Source organism: Euphorbia lathyris, chromosome 3 (assembly GCF_963576675.1).
Source record: "Euphorbia lathyris chromosome 3, ddEupLath1.1, whole genome shotgun sequence".
Classification (NCBI taxonomy): domain Eukaryota; kingdom Viridiplantae; phylum Streptophyta; class Magnoliopsida; order Malpighiales; family Euphorbiaceae; genus Euphorbia; species Euphorbia lathyris.
This window is the reverse complement of record NC_088912.1, coordinates 58928453-58955713: the sequence shown is the minus strand read 5'-3', so window position 1 is coordinate 58955713 and position 27261 is coordinate 58928453. Positions and strand designations below refer to the sequence as shown.

The 27261-nt window shown below is 40.2% G+C and overlaps 1 protein-coding gene across 2 annotated transcripts; it reads right to left on the bottom strand.

Moving 5' to 3' along the window:
• Positions 1-262: 262 nt before the first annotated feature.
• Positions 263-27261, bottom strand: LOC136222129 (phytyl ester synthase 2, chloroplastic-like). Of its 2 annotated transcripts, none has more exons than XM_066009620.1 (14): positions 26705-27261; positions 23207-23258; positions 22999-23054; positions 22673-22831; positions 22182-22286; positions 14429-14535; positions 13981-14102; positions 12833-12938; positions 12599-12729; positions 11847-12216; positions 11442-11555; positions 11196-11281; positions 10975-11084; positions 263-617 (listed from the first exon to the last, which is right to left on the bottom strand). In XM_066009620.1, the coding sequence occupies exons 1-14, from the start codon at positions 27117-27119 to the stop codon at positions 424-426; spliced, it is 2127 nt and encodes a 708-aa protein (XP_065865692.1). In that variant the 5' UTR covers positions 27120-27261; the 3' UTR covers positions 263-423. The 2 variants fall into 2 exon arrangements, with proteins under 2 accessions (XP_065865692.1, XP_065865691.1); XM_066009619.1 differs by having other exon boundaries at positions 12833-12941; positions 26705-27260.

The window sequence follows — 27261 nt, the reverse complement described above, 5'->3', positions numbered from 1 at the left end:
TTTAGAGCCATACGAGGTATCATTGAGCTTCTCTCTACTGACATACAAGGTGTTAGTCTTCCATTCGAGTAGTCAATTTCTTTTTCTTTTCGGTTCTTTTTGTTTTTTGGATCAATCTCATCTGATGCAAAAAAAAAAAGTCAAAGGAATGAAGAGCCACGTTAGCACCTAATGATACTTAGTCGAGGGATGAAACGATATCTAAGTAAATCAGATCTTCCTCACTAATGCTACCGATTCGGCCAAATTAGGCATCACAACAGGGTGAATATACACTATTTTCCATTGAGAATGAACAAAGTAGATATTTTTTTCTATAAAATTCTACCTCTGCTTGCTTATCAACAATGTTCAAAACTCGATGTGTAAATGTTAAAAAAGTAGACACTATAATTGATGAGAAAGCACATAAATGTATAATAATCAAAGTTCAAAAGTTGGAACTTGTGACGTAAATCCATGTGTGGCCTGATAAGCTAGACGAGCAACAATATTCCTGTACCGATCACTTTTTCTTTTCTCCTTCAAAAAAGCAATACATTTCTCCACTTCACACTTCACTTGTATATATAATTCATGAGCTTTCTCTTTCTCTTCCAATAGCTCCTTCTTTCTCCCTGCATAAAATAATTCTGTCATTATCAGAAATCGGATGATTGTCACTTGTTATCATTTCATGTTAGATAAATTTGGGCAACAACTCTACACTCAAAAGGAGAAAAATAGGAAACTATATCGCATTTATATCAGGAGGCATCTCCACCCACAAACTAAACAATATACATGTAAATAGAAAAGGAAAAACCTTCCAAAAGTATCCAATCCATTCCATGAATTAAAGCAATAGATCCATCCACAAACTCATTTCAATTCTCTTCCAACAACAAAATCAACCTCTAAATAATAATCTTAATGGAGAAAGCCCAATAGAGTGTCAAAGGTTGATCATAATCATCATCATGAGACCATGAATTCTAAGTGTTTTTTTTTCTTGCTTCTTGAAGATTTTGCTTTTCCTTCTTTCGTTTGTTCCTCTGGCTAACTATTATTTATATTTTTCAATCGAGTGATTTTAGTTTCTATGATGATATCTATATTCAATCAATTAGGTTTCTATTTTGATCCGTTCATAACAATTTTATGATGAATCTCATATCATTGCTCAACTGATTTTCTGTCAACTCAGATCGGGTCTCCCCGCTTATGTTTGGCCTTGATCTGTCGTTTTTACTCTCTATTTCATTTACGTTGGAGCGTTGAACTTTTGAGGCTTCCGTTTCTTTTTTTAATGACAATTTTCCGATTCTCTTTCTTAATGACAATTTTCCATTTCTGTTTCTTAATTAAATTGTCTGTTTCTTTTTTTTTTTTTGGTAGGAAAGGAAAAGAAAAAATCAAAAACAAAAAACCGCTCAACCCGGGATCAGCCTAGGAAAACTGACCCCCACCACATCCTCCAAGATCAAAGAAGAGATGAAGACCGGCAGGGAAGAGAAGGTAGAAAGACCCAACACACTAGAGTGTCCTTCCATCGCAAGACGGTCCGCAACACGGTTCTGCTCCCTATAAATATGAGCAAACCTAATAGACTCAAAGGAGGAGCCAATCCTCTTAATGCTTTTAATAATGTTCAGGTTATTCCGGCAAACAGCGTTGCCCTCAGAAATCATTTTAACCGCTTCTTGGTTATCCGATTCAACAAGAAGCTTCTTCACCCCAAGCTCCTTAGCAAGTTTCAAGCCCGAGAAAATCCCCCAAAGCTCTGCAGAAAAGGAAGATCCAATACCCAAATTCTGAGAGAAGCCAGAAACCCACCTGCCACCATCGTCTCTAAGGACCCCTCCTGCGGCAATTCTCCCGTCTCTTAGACAAGAACCATCAGTGTTGAGTTTAACCACCCCTTCCCTCGGCTTACACCAGCCTAAAAGATTGACCTCCCTCCTCTGAACATCCCTAGGTAAGGGGTCATCAACAAAACTCTCAACCAAGGTACTAATCTTCTTAGAAAAGAACTCAAGGACATTAGGCTGAGACACCACTACTCCTCCAAAGATCTCCTCGTTCCGCCAATTCCAAATCTGATGGCAGACCACCACAAAAAGAAGGACACCTTGATTTCCAGGCAGAAGAATCCCTTTAATTCCATCAACAAACCAATCATTTTGCTAAAGACAATTTTCCATTTCTTTTTTTACTGATAGTTTTCCGTTTATTTGTTAATAACAATTTATTGATAATTTAAAATTGGCATATATCAATAAGAATGTCATTACAGTTTGTATAACTTCCAATAGTCAAAGATTTAAATAACAATTGTAAGAATATGTCTCCCTATTGAGGAGTTTTACTATGTAAGACAAAAAAAAAAAAAATTTGTTCTTCTCTTTCTCATTCTAGACGCCATGAGTACTCTAAGTTGGAACTGTCGGGGCATGGGTAATCTCCAGACAGTTTGGATGTTAGCAGATCTTGTTTCCCATTATAAACCAGATTTTATTTTTTTGATCGATATTAAATGAAATAGAAATAAAATTGAAGCAATAAAATCCAAACTAGCTTATCATGGGTTTTTTATATTTGTTAGGAATAATTGAAATTACGATAAACGAAAAATAAGCAAACACACGAATTGTTTACCCAGTTCGCCACTCAATATGAATGACTACGTCTGGGGGCACTACCAAGCCAGGATATTTACTATAATGAATGAGATGCGGATTACAGAAAAAGAGGTTACATTTATACGCCTGAAACCCTAACTGTCCAACTCAGCAGCGAGTTGGATCGCTGCAGTTGGGCCCATCGCTTCAGTTGGGCCTATATATTTTAGTCTCCATAAGCCCAAGAATCTCCCACCTGGAGACTAAATCCGTCATCTGATGGTAGTGCCATGCCTTTAACTTAATTACCAAGGCCAGCTGAAGCCATACATAGCTTCAGCTTCTCTAAGGTTACAACCTTAGTCAACATGTCTGCAGGATTCTCTGTGCCTGGAATCTTCATCAACTGCAATATCTTCCTATCCAAGAGATGCCGTATGTAGTGATACTTCAACTCTATGTGCTTTGTTCTTGAGTGAAAGGCGGGATTCTTTGCCAAGTGAATGGCACTCTGACTGTCACTGTACAGAACAGGATCCTTCTGCTTCTTTCCCAACTCACGCAAGAAATTCTGCAACCATACCATCTCCTTACTAGCCTCAGTCACTGCAACATACTCAGCTTCTGCAGTAGACAAAGCCACCACCTTCTGCAGCTTTGAAGCCCAAGAGACAGCAGTACCACCCAATGTGAAGACATATCCGGTTGTACTTCTTCTCTTGTCAAGGTCACTAGATGCCAAATCTGCATCCACATATCCTGTCAACATAACTTTCTTGCCCTCAAAACATAGGGCCTGTTCAGTGGTTCCCTTCAGGTATCTCAAAATCCACTTTACTGCTTCCCAATGCTTCTTACCGGGGTCTCCCATGAAACGACTAACAACTCCCACATCATGTGCAATATTCGGCCTTGTGCACACCATTGCATACATCAAGCTGCCAATTGCTGAGGCATACGGAGTTCTCTCCATCTGGACTCACTCTTCTCTGCTCTTGGGTGAGTCATGTTTAGATAGCTTGAAATGGCTACCCAAAGGAACCGTAGCTGGCTTGGCATCTTGCATGCCGAATCTAATCAAGACCTTCTTGATATACTCAGCTTGTGAGAGATACAACTTTCCAGCCTTCCTATCTCTTTCAATCCTCATGCCCAGAATCTGCTTAGCTTCTCCGAGATCTTTCATAGCAAACCGCTCAGATTACTGCTTCTTCAGTTTTCTCACTTCTCGAGCACTCGACCCTGCAATCAGCATATCATCAACATATAACAATAAAATTATGTAGCCTTCATTCAATTTCCTGAAGTAACAACAATGATCAGCTTCACTCCTCACGAACTCAATTTCGTGCATGAATCCGTCAAATTTCTTGTACCACTGTCTTGGAGCTTGTTTCAGACCATACAAGCTCTTGTTCAACTTGCACACAAGCTCAGCGTTATCAGACTCATAGCCCTGAGGTTGCTTCATATAGATGTCTTCATGTAAGTCCCCATGAAGAAATGTCGTTTTTACATCCATTTGCTGCAGCTCCAAATCTTCTGCAACAACCATACTCAACACTAAACGAATAGTAGTCAGCTTCACCACTGGAGTAAAAACGTCAGTATAATCTATGCCGTACCTCTGCTGAAAGCCTTTCACGACCAGCCTTGCCTTGTAGCGTTTGCTACCATCAGCCTCTTCTTTGATTCTGAAAATCCACCTGTTTTGTAGAGCCTTCTTACCCTTTGGAAGCTCAACAAGTTCCCAGGTTCCATTTGTCATCAAGGAATCCATCTCATCATCTATTGCAAGCTTCCACTTGCTCGCATCCTCTCCACGAGATGCCTCCAAGTAGCTTTCTGGTTCACCACTATCTGTCAGCAGCATGTAGTTGCTTGTAGGCGTGTACCTGTCAGGTGCTCTACGCTCTCTGGTGGATCTGCGTAGTGTAACCGGTGGAGTTTGGGGTTCTCCTACCTCCTCCACAACTACCTCCTCCACAGTTGCCTCCTCCACAACTACCTCTTTGCTCCCACCAGAATTCGTGATGTCTAGGTCCACGACCTCTGGTTCTGAATCAGCAGTATCAGATGCTCCCAGACTATCCTTGTACATCATCTGCTCATTGAAAACAACATCCCGACTGCGGATAATCTTCCTGTTCTGACTATCCCAGAACCGATATCCGAAATCATCACCACCGTATCCAATGAACGTACATTTAACAGACTTCGCATCTAACTTACTTCTCTCAATGGGAGCAATGTGAACATATGAATCACATCCAAATACTCGCAGAAAGGATAGATTTACCTGTTTGCCACTCCAAGCCTCTTCAGGAATGCCACTCTCCAAAGGACTCGATGGCCCTCTATTGATCAAGAATGCTGCAGTGTTAACTGCTTCTGCCCAGAACGTCTTCGGAAGTCCGCACTTCAACCTCATGCTTCTAGCACGCTCACACAGAGTTCTGTTCATTCGTTCTGCAACTCCGTTCTCCTGAGGAGTTCCTTTCAGAGTCTTCTCCATGCGAATTCCATTCTCAGCACAGAATTCCTTGAATTCCCTAAGCTCATACTCTCCACCATTGTCAGACCTCAAACATTTTACCTTCAAACCCGTCTCATTCTCAACCAGGGCCTTCCATTTTCGAAAGGAATCAAAAGCATCAGATTTCTTTCTCAGAAAATAGATCCACACTTTCCTAGTGGAGTCGTCAATGAGGGTCATGTAATACAAAGCTCCGCCAAGAGATTTCACAGGTGCAGGACCCCATAGATCGCTGTGAACTAGCTCCAACTTCTCTTTCTTCAAAGTTCTGCCACCCTTAGAGAAATTGACCCTTTTCTGCTTCCCAAAGATGCAATCCTCACATAGCCCAAAATCAGCAGATTTCAGACCCGGCAACAGACCCTTCGAATACAGCACTTTCATCCCCTTTTCACTCATGTGACCAAGACGACAGTGCCATAAATCTGCATTGACATTCTCCCTCACGACATCAATGCTATTGAAAACGTTGTCTGTTAAGTACAACGATCCAACCTTCTCACCACGGGCAACCACCATGGCTCCTTTGGTCATTTTCCAAGCACCACCTGCAAAGATTACACAATAACCTTCATCATCCATTTGCCCAATTGACAATAGATTTCTCTTTAGGCCAGGAACATGCTTTACTCCAGACAGCTTTATCACAGATCCATTCGGAGATTTGATCGAAACATCTCCCTTCCCTACAATCTCCAAAGGCTCATCATCAGCAAGATAAACCTTTCCGAATTTCCCAGGGGTATAGTTTTCCATCAAATCTGCACTACTACATGAATGAAACGAAGCTCCTGAGTCTAATACCCAAGACTCCAAAGGACTTCTTACACTCAATACCAGGGCTTCTGCTGCTGTTTCTGCGGTTGAATGACTCAGAATCAACGCATCACCAAAATCCTCGCTGGCTGAATTCACTGACTTCTCCTTCTGCGGTGCCTTACATTCACTCTTGTAATGACCATTCTCATTACAATTCCAGCACTTGATGTGGCTCTTGTCCTTCACAGGTTTCCCTCGCCCTTTGGACTTAGACCTGCCACGATTCTGCTTTGACCTGCGATCTGACCTGCCCCGATTCTCTGTATTCAAGGCTGATCCAGATGTGGAACCTGACTCTTTCCTGCGAATCTCCTCGCTTATAATCAAGTCTCTGACATCATCAAACCTAAGTTTTTCTTTCCCTGCTGAAGCACTTAGGGCAGTAACCGTGCCGCTCCAACTCTCTGGTAAAGAAGATAACAGAATTAGGGCTAATACCTCTTCGTCGAAATCAATATCTACAGAACTTAATTGAGTGATTGTCATATTAAAATCATTCAGGTGCGTCGCCACTGCTATATTCTCCGTCATCTGCAGATTAAACAGTCGCCACATCAGATGAACTTTGTTTGCCGCGGAAGGCTTCTCGTACAACGAACTCAAGATCTCCAACATCTCCTTCGTGGTCTTTTCCTTCACCGTGTGATGCGCCACGTTTCTGGACAGCGATAGGCGAATCACGCTCATCGCTTTTCTGTCCAACAGCTTCCACTCTTCATCATACATATCCTCCGGTTGCTCACCCAGAGGCTGGTACAGATCTTTACCGTACATGTAATCCTCGATTTGCATCTTCCAGAAACCGAAATCCGAACCATCGAATTTCTCCACAGGGGTTTTTCCGTCTCCCATCGTAATTACCCTCGCTCTGATACCAGTTGTTAGGAATAATTGAAATTACGATAAACGAAAAATAAGCAAACACACACGAATTGTTTACCCAGTTCGCCACTCAATATGAATGACTACGTCTGGGGGCACTACCAAGCCAGGATATTTACTATAATGAATGAGATGCGGATTACAGAGAAAGAGGTTACATTTATACGCCTGAAACCCTAACCGTCCAACTCAGCAGCGAGTTGGATCGCTGCAGTTGGGCCCATCGCTTCAGTTGGGCCTATATATTTTAGTCTCCATAAGCCCAACAATATTAATCCAGTTAATTGTGGAGGTGGGATTGCTCTATTGTGGAAAAATAATTGTACAACTCATCTTTTGAGCTACTCTATAAATTTCATCGATATTGCAGTGTCTGTTCAAGTGTCTTAAAAATGGTGTCTTACTGCGTGAACAGAGTCAAAGGAGAAACTCTCGGGAGCTGTTGAAACGCCTTTCTCAAACTTCTAATCTTCCTTGATCATAGTCTGTGATTTCAACGATTTACTCTCACAATCGAAGAAGAAAGGGGCAAACCGTCACCCGCCCTCTCTCCTCAGTTGCTTTGGTGATGGGATTGAAGTTTGTGGGTTGTCTGAAGTTCATCTAGTTGGTTACCCATTTACTTGGGAGAAGCGTAGAGGTTCAAATTGTCCAATAGAGGAGAAATTGGATCTGCCATGGCTATCCCAGAATGCTTTGCGACTTTTACTATGGCCAAAGTTTAAAATGTGGCCTATTTCTGATCATACTGCTCTCTTCCAGGTATGCGTTTCCGTCAATTTCGATTTGAGAATGCTTGGACTAAATAAGTGGACTGTAGAGACAAAATTATGTCGGGCTGGGATTCTAATAATTTCTCATCTATTCTTTGCGGATGATAGCTACCTTTTCTTTAGTCCCTCTCGAAACGAAAGTGAAGCTATTAAAAACTGTTTGAAGCACTATTATGACGCTTCAGGTCAATTGATAAATAATGATAAGTCTTCAATTACTTTCAGTAAAACTTGTTCTTGTCGGTTTGTCAAAAGCTACGCAATTTGTTGAGGTTTATTCGAATGATGTGATTGGTAGCTCCAAATCTTTCATTATCTTGAAGAAAGAGTCAAAGCCCGAATTTTTAGTTCGGAGTCTAAATTCCTCTCTAGAGCTGGGAAAGAAGTTTTAATCAAGTGGGTCCTTCCAGCCATCCCATCTTGTGGGATGAGTCTCTATCACTCTCTACATAGAGCACGAAAGAATTATGAACTCCTCTTGGTGGGGTTCTTCTTGTGAAAATCAGCAAGGTATTCATTGGAGATCTTGGGATCGATTGTTTTTACCTAAATATAGGAGGAATGAGCTTTCAAAAGTTGAACTGCTTTAACTTAGTGCTTTTAGCTAAACATGGTTGGCTTCTCCTTTCCAGTGTAAATTCTCTTGTTGCAAGGGTGTGTAAGGCGATATATTATCCTAATATTGATTTTCTTGGGGCTGAATTGAAGAGTAATTTGAGTTTCTTATGGCGTAGTATTTTGAAAGCTCAAGATCTTGTCTGTAGGAGTGCTAGATGCTTATTTGGTAATGGGACTGATATTCAAGTGCTAGACCTTCAGAATCGTATTTCTTCTATGACTGGACTGTTTTATCCTAGAAGAGACCGATATTTTTCTGCTTGCACAATTCAGAAGCAGTGCTGTGAGCGTCTTAAAGAGCATGCCTCTACTATGTCCGGTAACTTTGTCTTTTCTATGTTCGTGCTTCAACAATTAGTAGCTAAGGGCTGGAAAATGAGTCACTTCCAGGCTTTTCCTTATATCACTCTCTAATATGTCCTCAACATTACCCCAACCTTACCTCCTAAAACACCACCACCCATTTAATAGCTCTTGGATTAAAATCAACACCTATTCTAGCATCTTAAAGATCTTCCCCCTCCAAGGACTCATGATCATGCTATTCCCCTCAAACAAGATATTGACCCCATAAACGTTCGTCCTTATAGGTATTCTTATCATCGAAAGGATGAGCTTGAAAGTTTGGTGGCAAAAATGCTAGCAACTGGACTAGAAAGAAAGATGGGACTTGGCGTTTTTGTGTGGACTGCAGAGAACTTAATAAGGCCACCGTCAAGGATAAGTTCCCTATTCCAAAGATACAAGTGTTAATTGATGAACTATAAGGAGCTGTGATTTCCGGTCTGGCTATCACCAAATCAAGATGAAAGAGCATGATGTTGAGAAAATTGCATTCAGAACTCATTATTGCCACTACAAATTTGCAAATGGTATTTGACTTGCTTACCTAATACAAATTGCTAGCTAAGGCTTCTAAGTGCGAATTTGGGGTATCACAAGTGGCCTTCCTTACTTTACCCTTCTAAAATTTCTTCCATGCTCAACTGGCCCATTCCTCTTTCTCTTAAGAGTCTCAGGGGATTCTTAGGATTGACAGGGTAGTATAGAAGATTTATAAAGACTATGGAAGTATTAGTAGACCTTTAACTGAACTTCTAAAGAAAGACGAGTTCCATTGGAACCCAGGGGTTGCTGCAGCCTTTGATCTTCCCAAACAATTGTTTACCCAAACCCTTATTCTGGCATTAGCAGATTTCTCTCAACCATTCATCATGGAATGCGATGCAAGTGGAACAGAAATTGGGGCAATCTTAGTGAAGAACCAGTGCCCTCTTCGCTACCTTTCTAAACCACTTAGCCCAATGAACCAACGTCTTTCTTCTTATGAAAGAGAACTGTTAGCAATTTGCAAACATGCTCCACTGGCGCCATTATTTGGAAAATGCCTTGTTCATCATCAAAACATCTATGAAAGCATTAAATACATTCTAGCAGAAATTGCCCATATATTTGCAGCATAAGGGAATTTCCAAACTCTTACGGGGCATTTGGTATTCTATTGGGATAGGGATAGAGATAAAGGTTAGGATAGGGATAAGGATAAGTGGTTGGAATAAGGATAAAAATATGATAGTCGAGAATTATTATTCAATGTTTGGTACGTGGGATAGGGATAGGGATAAAATAATACATTTTACTATTTTAACCTTATTTAAACTACATAACATTAATTTGAGGGATAAGATGGACTTTTCCATCCTATTAAGATCGCAGGAGCTTATCCCTCCTCCTTATACCACCTCCCCTTAGGTATAGGATTTGAGGGATAAGAGTCTTACCCCTCATTTTCCATCCTATTAAGATCGCAGGAGCTTATCCCTCCTCCTTATACCACCCCCTCTTAGGTATAGGATTTGAGGGATAAGAGTCTTACCCCTCATCTGTCCCACTCTTCTATCTCCCAAACAAACACGGGATAACTTACCTCGTGTTTTTTATCCCTATCCCACTTCCTATATCCCTTCTAACAAACACCCTCACGATTCAATACAAAAAAAAAGGGTGGAAAACAAGGTAGGAGATACCTTGTCTAGGCAACAAGAAGACATGCCAGAAGGCGGGTCACAAGATTTTGCCATTATTATGGTAGTTCCTACTTGGCTTGAGGAAATTCAGAAGTCTTATATAAGTGATGAGGTGGTTACTCAACTTATTCAACAGTTAACAGTTCAACCTAATGGAGTTCCATTGTATGCTTACAAGCAAGGGTTATTTTAGTATAAGAATCGCTTGTACATTGGCAGCAACATAGAATTGAGACAGAATCATGGAGGTGCGCCATAGTTCACCAATTGGAGGTCATTCAGGAATTCAAGGCACCCTTGCCAGGGTCAAACATGCGTTCAACTGGCCTAGGATGGTGCAAAGCATCGCACTATGGGTGGCAAACTGTGACACTTGCTAGCTTTGTAAGGCTAATCACTCAGTCTATCCAAGTCTCCTCCAACTTCGTCCCATCCCTAATGCAGCCTGGCTGGACATTGCCATGAATTTTATAACGAAACTACTCAAGTCTGTTGGGTACGTATGACTCTATATTAGTGGTGGTTGATCCCTTTACTGAAGGGGCGAATTTCTCTCTCTTCTATCTTTCCTCTTCTCCCTAAATTCTTCTTCTTCTTCTATCTAAATCTACCCAATTCTATCAGTCACGTTCTGAACTTGACATCCCCTTCTGAGTTACTTTGGGAGAGTGTGGTCAAATTTTGCAAGATTTCGTGATACTCGTGTATTATGATCATACCTTCTGTTTCAATTGGTTTCCCAAAGTAGTAGTAGAATCTCCCTGGAAATTTTGGCAAGACTCCCGGAAGGTGCATATCTTGATTTCCCACTTCTCCATTGAATTCACTCCTATAATCATCAGAAGAAACCGAGAAAAGAAAAGCAGTGATTTGAGATAAGGATGAAGTCTTTACATATGTAGGATCTATTCCAAACCATTAACGTACTAAGTTTGCATACCTCACACTCTTCGACTCCTCTGCTATTCGGGTAATGTAATCTCTAAGAAAGGGTACCTTCATTTGATCATCATAATCAAAAAATACCTGAGCAATCAAATATACAATTAATTATTAATTTGAACTCTTGAACAGAGATGGTTTTTAGTATTTGCAGTACCAAAAATTGAGAAGTGCCTAACAAGATAAACAATTCACAATCCAGCGCAGGAGTGCCTAACAAGGTAAACAATTCCTCTGGACTTACATCAAAAAAATCATCTTCTCCAACAACACCAAATGGCACAATTTTGGCTCCAAACCTAGCTGCCATCCTGACAAATTCGGACCGCTCTGGCCAGAATAACTTGTATTCTTCACCCTGGAAGCTATGAAGCGTTAGCTCTTATAAAAACAGTTCGAGCATAAATTACATCAATCTTTGTGGCCACATAAAAATATTGAGCCAAGCTTCTGTTCCTTGTATAAGTTAATGTATAACGAGACGGGAAAGAAAATATGATCATCCCTTGAAAATATAAACAATTTTCTTTCGAGATCAAGCAGTGTAATGCAGAAGTTGCATGTTATTCTAGCATAAACTGACAATAACTGGAATAATTATTATTTATATCCAGAACAACTTTGAACACCAAATTAGTAACAAGATTACCTTGCGATGACAAGCCTCACGCACACCTCCTGGGTACAACAGCACATGAGACTTTGAAGCAAGAAGCTTATACAAAAGAGTTCCTGAGACAGGTACTGCACCCATTACTCTGAATATGTCATATTGTTGCATTGGAGGTAACAACCCATCCTTCACTCTCATAAACATGGAAGGATGTGCTATCCCTCTCAGAACAATATTTTTTTCCAACAAAAATTGGGACACCATTGGTGTTAACTCAAATCCAAGTAACATGTGATAACCCACAAACAAGACTGGTCCTTCTGTAGGTATTCCAGCAAGACTCCTGACTATCTTCCCATCTTCTAAAGTTGAGAGCATCACAGGGCTTGTAGCATTCACAACAAACCTAAAAACATAAAAAATGGGAGACAATACACTTAAAAAAAACAACTTAATTAATCACGAAGAGCTCCTATTCTCGTGATGTTAAAAGTTTTTGTCAGGTTGGATGTAAAAATTGTCTGCTGCAGAATATGTTGAAACAAGTTCATCATCCATGTATAATCCCCACGAGGTAAAAAAAAAAAAAAAAGGGCGGCCCGGTCGCATTACGCGTCCCCGCTGAGCGAGGGTCCGGGGAGGGGTCCCACCACGAGGTAATTGAAACAAAATACACAGTTTATTCCCATTCTCAGTTGCGCCATTCTGCCGCTAGTGACTAATTTACTAAAAGTTCATTCCTGTACAGAAATATGGCTTCTATCTAATGAGATAGAAAAATAATTTACCTTGTTGATTCATATATGTTTTTGAATTCGGGAGGTGATGGTCGAACATAATCTGAAACATAATCATGGTGTGCCCCTCGACGGTAGAAATTAACACCCCTGATGATAGCTCCCAAATGAAATTCATCTTCCTACCATATGTGCATAACATACATCAAACAAAATGACAGGAACTATATTTTCATTTTTTCTTTATGCGCACAAACGATAGAGAGGGAGTAAACGTTATCCAACCAAAAAGAGGAAATGACCGCTATCTTGAAACAGACGATTCTCACAGTTCGGCAGTGCATGAAGAAGTCTTTGACCTTCATCTGCACTTGGTAACAATTGATCGTTTCTGCTGTAAAACACAACACTCATTCAGATCATTATGGGTAAAATCAGACACAAAGCGAAAGCTCTTGTATCATGCATAATATAGAGCATTAAAATATTACCAAGAAAATTGGCACTTATTGATTAGACCAGTTTAAGCAGTTCAAGAAGGAACCCGTGAAGACATGGGTTTCCATTAATTTATATTCATATATACAGGTCCAGATTAACTTGTCCGATTTAGTTTTAGGCTCGTCATACAGTTTGCATTATAAGGAGGGATAGAAATGATTACATTGCAAAGAATTACATAGAGGTGGCAATTTTGTGTTTCGTGTCAAAATCGTATTTTATATATATGTGTGTGTCATATGGGTATATATAATATAAATGCTAGAAAAATGATTTTTGAGTCAATCTTATCGTGTCAGTCGGGCTGTCTTTGTAATCGTGTTTTCGTGTCAGAAATTTCCACCCTACATGATGGTTTTTCAAATAAAATAACTAAATGTCTACTTCTATTTAGAGTATTTAATGTTTGGAGAAAACATATATTAAAAAAAATATTAACTGATAAGATAAAAAAACACCTCTAATGTTGGCAGCCAAGACTCGATAGTAATTTTACCTCTAATATTGACAAGTGGGGCCAATTTCAAACACCATTGAAAAATGCATATATTTTGTTCTCGTGTTCTGCACTGGTTCAAAAAGAAAGGATTTTGCATTTTTTTTTGTGATTTCAGTATATATTAAGAGGTGAAATACCTTTATATTCAACAAAGTATTTGGATTTTAATTTTTTTGGGCTAATACGTCTAATACCTGCGGAACATAGAATAATTTTTTTTTTCACTTGTATAGACGGATTTTTTATTATTACGGATGAGTACTAACATGATGCAAATATATAACAAGATTGATGACTGAGAAGAGGGCTCCATTATAATGTATAAAATAGGCCCTATGTGCCAACGTTAGGCCCTTTATTAGATGTAAAGTTAGGATATTTTTTACTTTAACCCAAATATTAATATTCCCAAAAAACTGGCCAAGAGAAGGACCTGCAAAGAACAAGCGTTTGAGCCTTTACACAATGGAGGCGTGAATTGGCATATGCTGAAGCTGATTGAAGCAACTTTAATTTCCAGATAAGTGTTTCTCTGGGTAAGATATCATATAGAACCTGAGACATAAGCCATCACATGTTATTTGCAGGACCAAGAAAAGGACAGCCGTTGACACAAAACAGTAACAGTGGAAGATGCGATCAGCACAAATAATCACGCAATATAGACTACCAATAGATATCCGGGATGGCAATCTTTCTCGTCAGTATTAAGACAGAAAATTAAAAATACCAGAGACCTTGACATGTTACGGTCTCTATAATGGACAAATGCTTTTTAATTCTGCCTCACTCACATATGTAGATTACATAATATATTCATTTGCTGTAAATATGTCAAGACATTTATCCTTACTTATTCATTTACATAAGTGGAATCTTACAGAGAGGTAAAATGAAATCACATCAACATCCCGTGATAGCCTTTCAACTGCCTCTGGTACAGGAACACTCTTCATCACAGTATCCATCACCACTTTCCAAGGATTACCTGAGCTTATTGCACCAATTGTATCAACTTCAGGGTATCAATTTCATCTTATTTAAGATCAAACTAAAACAATGAGATGGAAAATAAAGGGATCATGTTTAATAGAATCAATTCCAATAATCACTTCCAATCAAATTAATTAACATGTTTATCCAAATTCACACTCTTCTGCTTCTGACCACAAAACTAACTGCCTGACAAGTTAAATGCATCATCAGACTTGATTCTCCAAAGAAAGAACTAATCAACTTCTCTACACTATAATTTGTCAGATATACTGAACTGATTAATACTGAAATTAAGTAACAAAGAACAGGGCCTAATAGTGATTGAGGTGGTTGTCCGGATGATTGCAGCTCGAATGGTGCCTTTTATGTTTTATCTTGGCAAGAGTTTGTGTACTTGCCCACTCGCAAACAGCCACCCATTGCTCGTTCGTCTACTAAAATTGAGTATAAGGTTGTGGCTAATGTCACAGCTAAGCTCCTTCGGATATAATCTCTTCTTCATGAACTATCGTTCTGTATTCCCAAGCCGTTTCAGCTGTGGTGTGAGTGAGGGTGCAATCTACCTCACAATCAATCCAGTTTTTGATTCCCGAACTAAACACATTGAACTTGATTCTCATTTATTCGGGAACAAGTGGTCAATGGGTTTCTATCGGTACGGTTCATTCCTACCAAAGACCAAGTAGTGGACATACTTACCAAACCGATCTCGAGTGCTAGTTTCTCGGTGCTCCGTCAATGCATTTGTCAGGTATGAAGATGACAGTTAGGAATTTTAGAAGATAGGAGAGAGAGAATAGAATTAGGAAGAGAGAATGGAAATAGAAGAAGAAGGAAATAGATTCTTCATTAATATATTTGTTAATTCCTAACAATGACAAAGAGCCTCATTTATAGTTGTGGCGAAAAGTTACTTAAAGAAAAGGAAATGACAGCTAGCAAAAACTTAACAATTAAGTAACTAAGACATAGCAGCTAAGAAACTAATAAAAGGAACTAAAAACTTAACAGCTAAGAAACTAATAGTTAATTACTTAGTTGTCATGCGTTTATAGAGGCTTTGACAAACCACTGATGTTGAGTTAGCAAGCCAAATACTAATTGAAGGTGATGCAAATGGGTAGACAGGGAAGGACTGTGTATCAGGATGTCGTCAAAGAAAACAAGGACAAATCTCCTCAGATGTGGCTTAATCCATTAGGGACTGGAAAGTAGCTGGGGCATTACTGAGGCCAAATGGCATAACTAGGAATTCAAAATGCCCTGAGTGAGTTCTGAAGGCAGTTTTCTCAATATCTTGCTCCCTCATTTTAATCTGGTGGTAGCCTGCCCTCAAATCCAGTTTAGTAAAGAATTTGGCTTTGAGTTCATCAATCTAAGAGTGACTTCTTCTGTCATTCCCTTTAAGACCAGTTGCTTATTGTCCTTTTGGATCAATAGCTTGTTTTGACCAAAATCGAAGGTCACTGGAGAGTGACTTCTCATCCAGTCCACTCCAAGAATTAGGTCATACTCCCCCAGTTCTAGAACCCTGACACTGAACTTGAACTTGGCATTCTGCATTGACCATGCGCTGTCATTTCATTTCGAAATAACTGTCAATTGCCTGCCATCTGCTACAAATACTGCTGCTGGTTGGATGCTTTCCAAGGGTAGCTTAGCCTCCTTAGCACGTTTATTATCCACAAAGTTGTATGTACTTCTACTATCAATGAGAATCGTGATGGTCTTCTGGTTCAGGACTCCTTTCAACTTTAGAGTGCCATCCTTGATGCCTCCACCCAAGGCATTGAGTGACAACTCAATGTGCTCTGTTTCTATATTACCAGCTTCCTCAATCTCCTAATTTCCTTCTCCTTCTGTTTCCTCTTCCAAATCTTGCACTCCTTCCATTTGGAGTAAATTTAGCTTCTTGGTTGTACATTTGTGGCCTAGAAAATATCTTTCCCCATATTTCCAACATGAACCATGAACTTTTCTTATCAATAGTGGTGTATTGTTAGTAGCAGTTTTGGTTTCAGGTAGTTTAGTAGAAGTGTTAGGTGTTTGGGTGAAGTTTGAGTAGGGTTTTGAGTTAGAGTTAGAATAAGGAGTGAAAGTTCTAATAAGATTAGGAGATCTGAATGTAGGCTTAGATTTAAGTAAATCCACCATATTTTTTTAGATGAATTTCTTCCAACTTGGCTTGCTTAATGACAGCATATAAGTCAGTAAGATGACCAGATCTGACTACAGATCTAATTTCAGGTTTAAGGCCAGTGGTAAAAAAAAGCTGAAAGATAGGACTCAAAATTTTCAAGGTGTACCTTTTCCATCTTGAGTTTGATGGCCTCAAACTGATCATGGTAGTCCACCACATATCCAGTTTGTTTGAGCAAGGTGAGCTGCTCCATCACATCCACCGCTTCTATTTCTTGAAACCTCTTCTCAATCTCCTCGACAAATTCTTGCCAAGAAATGAGTGGGTGGCCTAACAACCAATTCTTGAACCACTTCTCCGCCTTGCCTTGCAAGTACAAGCCCACCAAATGGATCTTCTTATCTTCTTCAACTTCGAACAACTGAAAATACTTATTGCATTTACTGATCCACATGTCTACATTTGTTCCATCAAAAGATGGTAAATCGCACTTTGGAAGGAGCTTATTGTCGGGAAGGTTCCTTTGTGAAGGGTTGTCAACCTGTTGAGAACCAGGGTGTTGCCCCAAAAGGCCCATGTTCAGTTCTGTTGGAGTGTTGGCCGTTGAAGGTGGAGGAGTTGTGTGGAGAATTCCGTGCTGGGATTGAATGATCTGTGAAAGAGCTAGAATAGATTTTTCCAGGGATTGATGAGAATTCATCTCATCCTTTTAAAAGGTGTTATGTTCAGCAAGAAGATTCTCAAATCGTTGTTGCTGTGATACTTGGTGAGCCTGAATATTCTCAAGTTGCTCGGCTGTGGATTCTGATCGATCATGGAACTGGGTAGTAAGTTCTCTGAGTTGATTTGCTAAGACTTCCATGGCTGCTTTTTCTTTTCTTTTTGTTGTGCGAGTTTTTCTATAAGGGGTATTTATCATTCATAGAATTGCCAGATGAAGGAACCTGGCTCTGATACCAATGTCAGGTATGAAGTTGGCAGCTAGGAATTTTAGAAGATAGGGGAGAGAGAATAGAATTAGGAGGAGAGAATAGAAAGAGAAGAATAAGGAAATAGATTCTTTATTAATATTTTTTATGATTCCTAACAATGACAAAGAGCCTCATTTATAGTTGTGGCAAAAAGTTACTTAAAGAAAAAGAAATAACAGCTAGCAAAAACTTAACAATTAAGTAACTAAGACTTAGCAGCTAAGAAACTAATAGCTAATTACTTAGCATTGGCTTGTGGAGTCGTGTTAGAGATAATATTATCTCTATTATAATTATCTTATTTTACATTTATCTTTACTTAGATATTTCTATCCTAAGAGATATTAATCAACATATTCTTTTCTATTCTCTTCAATTAATTTAACAAAGCCATGCTGGGGCAATCCAACATTAGCAGAACAATTTTAACAGCATTTACCCCTAAGATATATATATCTACCCGACAACTGCCAAAAGGCCATTAAGATATGGAGCCAAGGCCTATTAGAATATACATTTATCTGTTATTCAATTTGTATTATTGATATAGTCAGTTCCTTATCTATAGCCTAGAAGATAGGTTAGTTGTTATACCTGTATATATACCACATTACCGATTAATAACATCACTGAGATTTCACAATCTTACATGGTATCAGAGACCAAACCCTAAACCTATCTTATTTCCCCCTCATCCGATCTCCCTTCTCTCTTTCTCCTCACCGCCACCCCAAACCCTAATTCCGCCACCGCCCGCCCAACCTAGCTGCTGCAACCCTCAATTCTCACCAAAATGACGAACACTTCCGCCACCTCAAACACAAACACGCCAAACACCAATAATTCTAACACAAATTCACCCAATACCGATACACATATCACCACTCATCCCTCTCTCACCGTCTCTAATATTTCCACCTTCATCAAAATCACCCTGGATATTGAAAAGGGTCACTACCCAACCTGGGTCGCCTTATTCAAACTCCATGCCACAGCCTTTCAGGTCATAGACCACATCATTCCTACCTCACACCCCGATCCTGATTCTCTTCAAACCACAAATCCCAAACTCTGGTCTCGCATTGACGCTGTAGTCCTCCAATGGATTTATAGCACCATCTCTATTGATCTGCTTCACACAGTTATTGAAGCCGATTCATCCGCAGCCACAGCCTGGAACCGTCTACAGGACATATTCTCAGACAATAAGCACGGGAGTGCTCTCTTCCTCCAACAAGAATTCTCCAAAACCAAACTGGACAATTTTTCTGATCTCCTCCTACTGTCAGCACCTCAAATCACTTTCTGATCAACTATCCAACGTCGATTGTCCTGTCACTAATGATCAGCTTGTTCTTCAACTTATTTCGGGCCTCACTGATGCCTACGATACAATTGGCACCCAGATTCGTCATGGAGACCCCCTTCCTCCCTTTCACAAAGCCAGGTCCATGTTAATTCTTGAAGAAACAGCCAAGTCCCGCAAAAATTCACCGTCCACAGACCCAATTGGACTGATCGCCTCCTCCGTCGACTCCGCCGCTGCACCATCTCATCAACATACGGCAAGGCCTGCGCATCAACACACAGCCTCGTCGTACCGTGGCGGCAGACACGGCGGCCGCAATTATCGAGGCAGAGGTGGTCGCCACCACTATCGCCCATCGCCACCGCACCACTACCGTCACGCCGTCCCTCCGCTATGAGCATACACTTACCCTTGGGCCCCACAGCAGCAATGGGCGACTCCCCCATGTCCCTATCCTACATCTGGCAGACAACCGTCTCAATTAGGAATTCTTGGACCTCGACCCCAAATGCCACAAGCACACCTCCATATGGAATCTCCGTCATACATGCCCACTGACGTCGCAGAACCTATGCACACCATGACAATTGCACCACCTCCTGATCAATGGCACATGGATACAGGAGCAACAGCTCACATGACAGCCAACAAAGGTACACTCACTTCTTATTTTAATTCGAGCCTCAATGAAAATATAATTGTTGGTAATGGTCATTGTATGCCTGTTTGTGGATCTGTTCATGCCTATCTACCTGCTAAAAATCACCCATTAAAATTATCCAACGTTTTGCATGCCCCTCACCTTATCAAAAATTTGATCTCTGTCCATCAATTTACTAAAGATAACCAAGTTTCTGTAGAATTTGATCCCTTGGGTTTTTCTGTGAAGGATTTACAGACGGGCACTATTATCATGAGATGTAAAAGTACCGGCGATCTGTACCCAATCACACCTCACCATTGTCTCATTCAGTTTTTGCTGCTTTGTCTTCTAATGTCTGGCATAGTCGTCTAGGACATCCAGGGCCTCCTGTTTTGAATGCCCTGTTGAATAAAAATTTGATTTCTTGTAATAAAGTTAGGGATATTTCTGTTTGTTCTTCATGTATTAATGAAAAACAAGTAAAATTACATTTTCAGTCCTCAAATAATTTTGCTTGTATGCCGTTCGATTTAATTCATAGTGATATCTGGACCTCCCCAGTTCTCAGTTCAGGAGGACATCGTTATTATGTGTTGTTCTTAGACTCTTACACAAACTTTCTATGGACATTTCCATTAGCCCGTAAATCACAAGTGTATTCCGCGTTTCTTATTTTTCGTTCGTTCATTCGGACTCAATTTGAACGGGATATTAAAGTTTTTCAGTGCGACAATGGTGGTGAATTCAATAATAATTCCTTCCACCAATTTTGTCAAACTCACGGGATGCAATTTCGTTTCTCATGTCCTTACATTTCTCCTCAAAATGGTAAATCAGAACGCACAATTCACACCATAAACAATCTAATTCGAACAGTCATGCATCATGCCTCTATTCCCTCCAAACTATGGCACCATGCCCTTGAATTAGCAACATATCTCCTTAATATATATCCCCACAAAATATTGGGATACCAATCCCCCACCACCATTCTATATAAACAGGATCCTAGCTATTCTCACCTACGTGTCTTCGGATGTCTTTGTTTTCCCCTTATTCCATCCCAAACACGACACAAACTTGAGTCTCGTTCCTATCCCTGTGTGTTCTTAGGCTACCCCACAAATCATAGAGGATATAAGTGTCTTGATGTGTCTCGAAATAAAATCATAATCTCCCGCCATGTCATATTTGATGAATCGTCATTTCCGTTTGCCACCACGTCTGTCAATTACGGACCTCCATACCAAAATTCAGCAACGGCAGACGCAAATCTGCTTCCTGCTGTCCCTATTCGACATCCTTCTCACACACCCGTCCCACTCGCATCTGCCTCGCCCATATCAGTCTCCTTTCTGTCACCAAATGCATCGACTCATCCCACTCCGTCCATCGCGTCTGCTGTCCCGTCGCACCCAACCAGCCCGTCCGTTTCGTCTTCGTTTCCGCCGTGTCAAACCAGTCCTCCCGTCTCATCTTCTGTTCCGTCGCGTCACAGTACACAGTCCGCCTCCTCTCCTGTTCGAACAGCGGTAACACCCACATCGGGGTCAGCCCCTGTTTTTGCGTCTTCACCACCCGTCTATGTTCCGCTTTCTCCTGTTCCGTCTAAGTCGTCCGGTTCGACGGACTCCCTGCCATCTCCTCTTACCTCTAAATCTATCTCTTCGACACACACAACATCTGATGTCGAACCATCCATAGCACCGCCCACCACATTTCTTGGTCGGCCAAGCGTCAGCCAACGCTATCCCGATCCAGCGCAGAGGCAGAGTATCGTGGAGTTGCAAATGTCGTTTCCGAAACCTGTTGGATCCGCAATCTGCTTCTTGAAAATCTCATTTCTTGGTCGGCCAAGCGTCAGCCAACGCTATCCCGATCCAGCGCAGAGGCAGAGTATCTTGGAGTTGCAAATGTCGTTTCCGAAACCTGTTGGATCCGCAATCTGCTTCTTGAACTTGGGTGTCCGATTCAGAAATCTTCAATAGTGTACTGTGATAATGTCAGCGTTGTGTATCTCTCCGGTAATCCGGTTCAGCACCATCGCACCAAGCACGTCGAAATGGATATCCATTTTGTCCGGTAAAGGGTTGCAAAAGGCGAAGTCCGTGTTCTACACGTTCCCTCTCGGTATCAAATCGCTGACATCTTCACTAAAGGCTTACCGTCACCACTATTTGAAGATTTTCGACATAGCCTCAATGTTCGGCCTCCAAACCTTTCGACTACGGGGGTGTATTAGAATATACATTTATCTGTTATTCAATTTGTATTATTGATATAGTCAGTTCCTTATCTATAGCCTAGAAGATAGGTTAGTTGTTATACCTGTATATATACCACATTACCGATTAATAACATCACTGAGATTTCACAATCCTACAAGGCCAACATTAAATTACAGTTTATGAACGCTATCTAATATCTCTAGGTGATTCGTTTGGTGAAAGCAAACATGTAGGGGCGGTGTATAGATGGTTTCAGCCAAAACTATGCTAAAACCATGCAAATATAATTTGTATATCGAGCAACAAGCAAAACCAGAATATTAAAAAATTGATCAACAAGAAACAACCTGTCATTGAGCTCATCACATAAGGAAGACTACGATGGAGTTGGTCAGGTATGACTTCCAATAGAGGTAATAGAAGTTCCATTTGTGACTTCCTAAAAGACGTTCCTGAAATAAATCACCAATTGGAAATCATATGGAATGGATAAAGTATTATCTTATGAATAGCATCAACTAAAAAGCTCATAAATGCTGAATAACCAAATCATTTTCTGTTTATCTAAAATAACAACTGCAATATTGAACTGTTCATATGTGGCAGTCTGTTATGCTGATTATGTTTCAAATCATGGCTTCTTTTCTTCCTAACTTTAAACAGTCAATTTAAGCAGTAAGAACTCAATGGTTTAATTTGATTAAATGGTCACTTCACTACCAATATTTTCAAGTGCATATATATGACTGAAGTTTGTAATCTAACCATACATGCAGAAAATGGAGAGAAGTGCTGAATGTAAATTTCTATTAGTGATTGAGAAGGATGCAATTTTCACCCGGATTAGCCAAAATTAGAATCAAATCAATCTCCGGGTTACGAGCTGCAACAGCTAGCGCAAGGCATGCAGCCAGAGATTCCCCAACTAGATATATTGGCCTTCCATGTGAACGGTGAGCTTCTGATCTGACAGTTCTTTCTATTATATCAACTAAACCTGAACATTGACATTTTATACCAAAAAAAAAACAATTTGAAAATACGAAAATCAGACGGATACACATTCCAGATCACAATGAACTCAATTTTTTCCTTCATCACTATTATTGCACCGCTTACATTGAAAAAACTAACAGATATAACAATAGATTGCAAAAACAACACCTGTAAATGATGTTCTGTCCTTGACAGGAATATGCAAGCACCATATGTCGAAAATCCTGGTTTCAAGATGAGAGGAAAAAATCATAACAAGTAGTAGCATAATGGGTAAGATCAATAGAGACACAGAATCATTCATATAACAATATGCAAAGGCAACCAGGTTTGGAAATTCATGTAAATGAGATGAAGCCATGAAAGAGACATTTACTTTCCAAGATCACTATATTGCGTAACAAGTCCCAGACCAACACCATCTATCCCTGCAAATTTCAAAATCTGTTTCAACAACATGTACATGGAAAAAGAATATAAGAAATGAGAGATAAAAAGATGGAGGTGAATAATGCATTGTGAAACAAAAATATACACAGGCGTGCTGGAAAAAAAACTGAAGCTTCAAACTCCAGCTGAATACGTTAAATTTCGTTTTTCATGCTTGCCCTCAACATTACGAAGTAATCAACTATTTTACCAGAAGTATATTTGTTAATTAATTTCGATTAAAAATTTGGAGTTTGGAGTTTCAGGTTCCTATCTCAGGCAGGTAAGGAGGTGTTGCTAAAGTCAGTGGCCCAGGCTCTACCTACCTTCTGTATGAGTACGTTTCTCTTACCTTTATCTATTTGTGATGAGCTCCAAAAGATGATGAACTCTTTCTGGTGGGGTTGGAAAGCTGGGGAAAAAGGAGCATCCATTGGTTTGATTGGGCTAAATTATGTCAACCAAAAGACATTGGAGGAATGGGTTTTAAAGATCTGCACGTGTTTAACTTGGCATTGTTAAGCAAGCAAGGTTGGAAGCTAGTGAATGAACCAAATACTCTAGTAAGTAGAATTTTCAAAGCAAAATATTTTCCAAGGGAAGACTTACTTTTCTCTAAATTAGACAATAATCCTAGTATGGTTTGGAGAAGTATCTGGAATGGTTTGAGTCTAAAGGGCTAAGATGGAGGGTAGGAGATGGCAAAACTATTAGAGTTTGGAAGGATGCATGGGTTCCCAAACTAGAAGCTTTCTGTATAAATTCATATTTGGTCCCTGGGATGCAGGACATGAGAGTGGCTGACCTGTTACTTGAGAATGGTAGGGGTTGGGATTTGAATAGGCTCCAAGGATGTTTAAATGAAGCAGAGGTGAGAGCTATTTGTGATATTATCCTACCTTATGATGTTGGAGAGGACACCAGGGTGTGGCACTGGTCGAAGGATTCTATACAGTGAGTTCAGGTTATACTGAAGGGATGAAGGGGGAGGTCGAGGGACTCGGAATGGAGGGCTGGGGAAGGATTTGGAGTTTGGAGGTTCCCCCTAAGCTTAAATTGTTTATCTGGCGGATTTGTTCAGATTGCTTACCTACACGAGCCAGGTTGGCTCAAAGACGTGTCCCCGTCACAATTGAGTGCCCTGTATGTGTGGAGCAGGAGGAAACGGCTAACCATTTATTTGTTGATTGCAACTTTGCAGGTGATTTATGGAGGACAGCCGGCCTTCCGACCCCTCAACTTGGAGGGCTAACTCTTGCAGACTGGTTATTGCGTGAATTGTGCAGACCAAATCAGGACAAACTCATCCGATCATGCTGTGCTCTGAAGGCTATTTGGGATCACCGGAACAGAGTTTTATGGCGTATGGAGTGGTGGCCGGTGGACACCAGTTGGCGGTTAGGTTTCGAAGAGTACCGAGAATGGAGGGCGTTTCAGCGAGGAACTGCTGTCAAAACCGCGTCTCGGCAGCGACAAAGTGGCATGAAACCTCCGGACCCGTCACCCACGGACCAGCAGCGTCGACAACCGGGTGCAACGGCTATCTCTGAACCAACGTTGGCGGATTCTGCATGCCCGTCACGTCCACCCCCGCAAGTATTAACCACCTTCTTTCATTTTGTTCCCTCTCCGAAATGGAAACCCCAGCGCTAGGTTCAATTAAATGTAATGTTGAGGGGGCGTTATTCATGGAGGAGGGGAGTTGTGGGATGGGAGCGGTGGTCAGGGATGAAACGGGAACCTTTTTATTCTGTAGCAGTAGCTGTGTTGCAGGGCATAGGGAGCCTCGTGTGGTTGAGGCATTAGCACTAAGAACAAGTATGATTTGGTTGATGGCTTTGCATTACACACATGTTGAATTTGAGTCTGATGAGAAAGTAGTTGTGGATGCGATTCTGTCGAGCAAAAAAGACATCTCGGAGTTTGGTTCTCTTATCCATGACTGTCAATTCATTCTAGGATCCAATCCCGATTTTAATTTACCATTTACTCCTCGTTTAGCGAATAGGGCTGCACACTTGTTAGCTAGGCAGGCCTATTCCAATGTTAGCGATTTTGTTTCTTCCGAAATTCCGGAATGGTTGTCAAACACTATTTTTGAGGATGCAAATCCTATTGTTTTATGAGATTTCTGATTGTTGGGTTCAAAAAAAAAAAAAAACTCAAATTAACCTATAAATTACAGTTATAGTACTTATTATAACACTGCTATAACTCAATTCAAGTTTTCCTTTCTTTAATTGCGGGTTAGGTAGAGTAGCAAATATTTAAATTACAATCCAAGTATCATAGAGAATATACCACCCACTATGATGCTCAAAGTTAGCTTGACTAGTTGTCGAGTATAACTGAGACCAACTCAAAATGTTAGATGTTGAGTTTGAGGTAAAAGCACAAATTGATTCATGAACTTGTATTCTATGGATAAATTCTTTTTAGCCAAATTCACGTTTATTTAGTAGTTTCACAAATTGACTCACTCAAACTTATTATTTCGATTACTATATTTCAAAAAGATACAAGTCCGGAGGATTTTAATTAGCCTAAAAAAAATTAATTTGAGCCAGTTTGTGCATATGTCAAGTATGACGAGAAAAAAAGTTTATACACAATTGCACTTGCAGTTGAAGAAGTTAATCGTGTAATAAGGCCGAGAAGTGAATAGTGACACTTTTCTTTGTAACAATTGCTGTCCAAAAGGAGAGTTATTTCAGGAAATATTTATATTAATAAAAATTCTACCTAAAATTAAAATTAAATAAATAAGTAACAAAAAGAATAAATAAACAATTCTCATAAGTTGTATAGTAGTCTAGTGGTTAAGAAGCATGTTTAGTGTTAAGAAGTCTTGGGTTCAAGTCCCATTGACAGCAAAGTTCTATTTTTTTTAATTGAATAGCAACCCTGGTTAGACCGCTTAACCGTGACTGGTTCAGCCGGTTCGCCGTTGCCGGTTCTCACCGGTTTTTACATATGTGAAAATATAGCTATCTCCGGAACGGAACAGTGACCGGTTCCGGTTGAACCGGATCGAACCGGCCGGTTCGGTCCGGTTCTTACAACCTTGGTTACAATAATGCCTCATGTTAACACAACACATAATTTAGTACTATTTCATATAAAGGGTCATTTATTTGGCGAACTACATATTGCTCAATTATTGAAATAAAAAGAAAAAGAAATAAGAGAACTCTCCAATTCGGTGGGGCCACGCTGTTCAATAAATTAGGAATATGGGACTACCGTTAACGCTGAAAAGAAGAAGCAAGAAAGAGAAAAGTCTAATATCATTTGACTTTCTACTCACTCATCATCGCATACTTTTTCTCCATTCCCAATCAGTTTTCACATTCATTTTTATTATCATATGATTATTCAGATAAAGCCAAAGATTTAAAAACAAAAATATGCCCAACAAGAAGATCAAGTGGAGAAATGAACTTGCCCGGTAAATACAAGAGGAGAGGAGAGTTGTCCAAGCGGGATCCACACTCTATTGGAGAGAACCACCGCGGCGGTCCACCGTCCGATTTCACTAAATCCTTTGACTCCTCCAGCAATTTCTTCAAGCTCTTTCTGTATTTCATTTCGGCTTCAGTATATGGATTTTGGCTCTCTCGTGTTTTAACTGATTTTGCTTCTTCTTCTAACTTCTCCGTAGTCAACTGTCTCTTCTCTGAAAAACTCGTCTTCGTTGCCGTTAATATCTCGTTGGTAGAAACTGCTAATCGCCGAGTATGATTTTGAATCGGATTCGGTTTCCTTTCACCGGATGACGAGGATGATAAAGGCTTTCTGCAAGAACGGACCACCGTGCTGGAAATTCCGGCAGCGAACAAACAAGCTCCGGTGGCCGCCATGCTGAGTTGAGGGATTTTCTCTCAAGCCTCCTCCGTTTGGCGGTCTTCAGAGATTTGAAGGGTGTCTCTAGAATCTCTGATATCGACTAATAATGTGATTCCATTACCATACATGACATATCAACTAAATGACAAATTTCTA

Bases quoted from the DNA above. Each gene is read 5' to 3' on its own strand.
- LOC136222129 (XM_066009619.1), bottom strand. From the start codon at position 27,119: ATGGCGGCCACCGGAGCTTGTTTGTTCGCTGCCGGAATTTCCAGCACG. The intron at 22,832-22,998 runs GTGTTGTTTTTG...GTCAATGTTCAG, and splicing joins GGACAGAACATCATTTACAG to GTTTAGTTGATATAATAGAA. The intron at 14,103-14,428 runs GTAAGATTCCAC...CTTATGTCTCAG, and splicing joins TGATTTCATTTTACCTCTCT to GTTCTATATGATATCTTACC.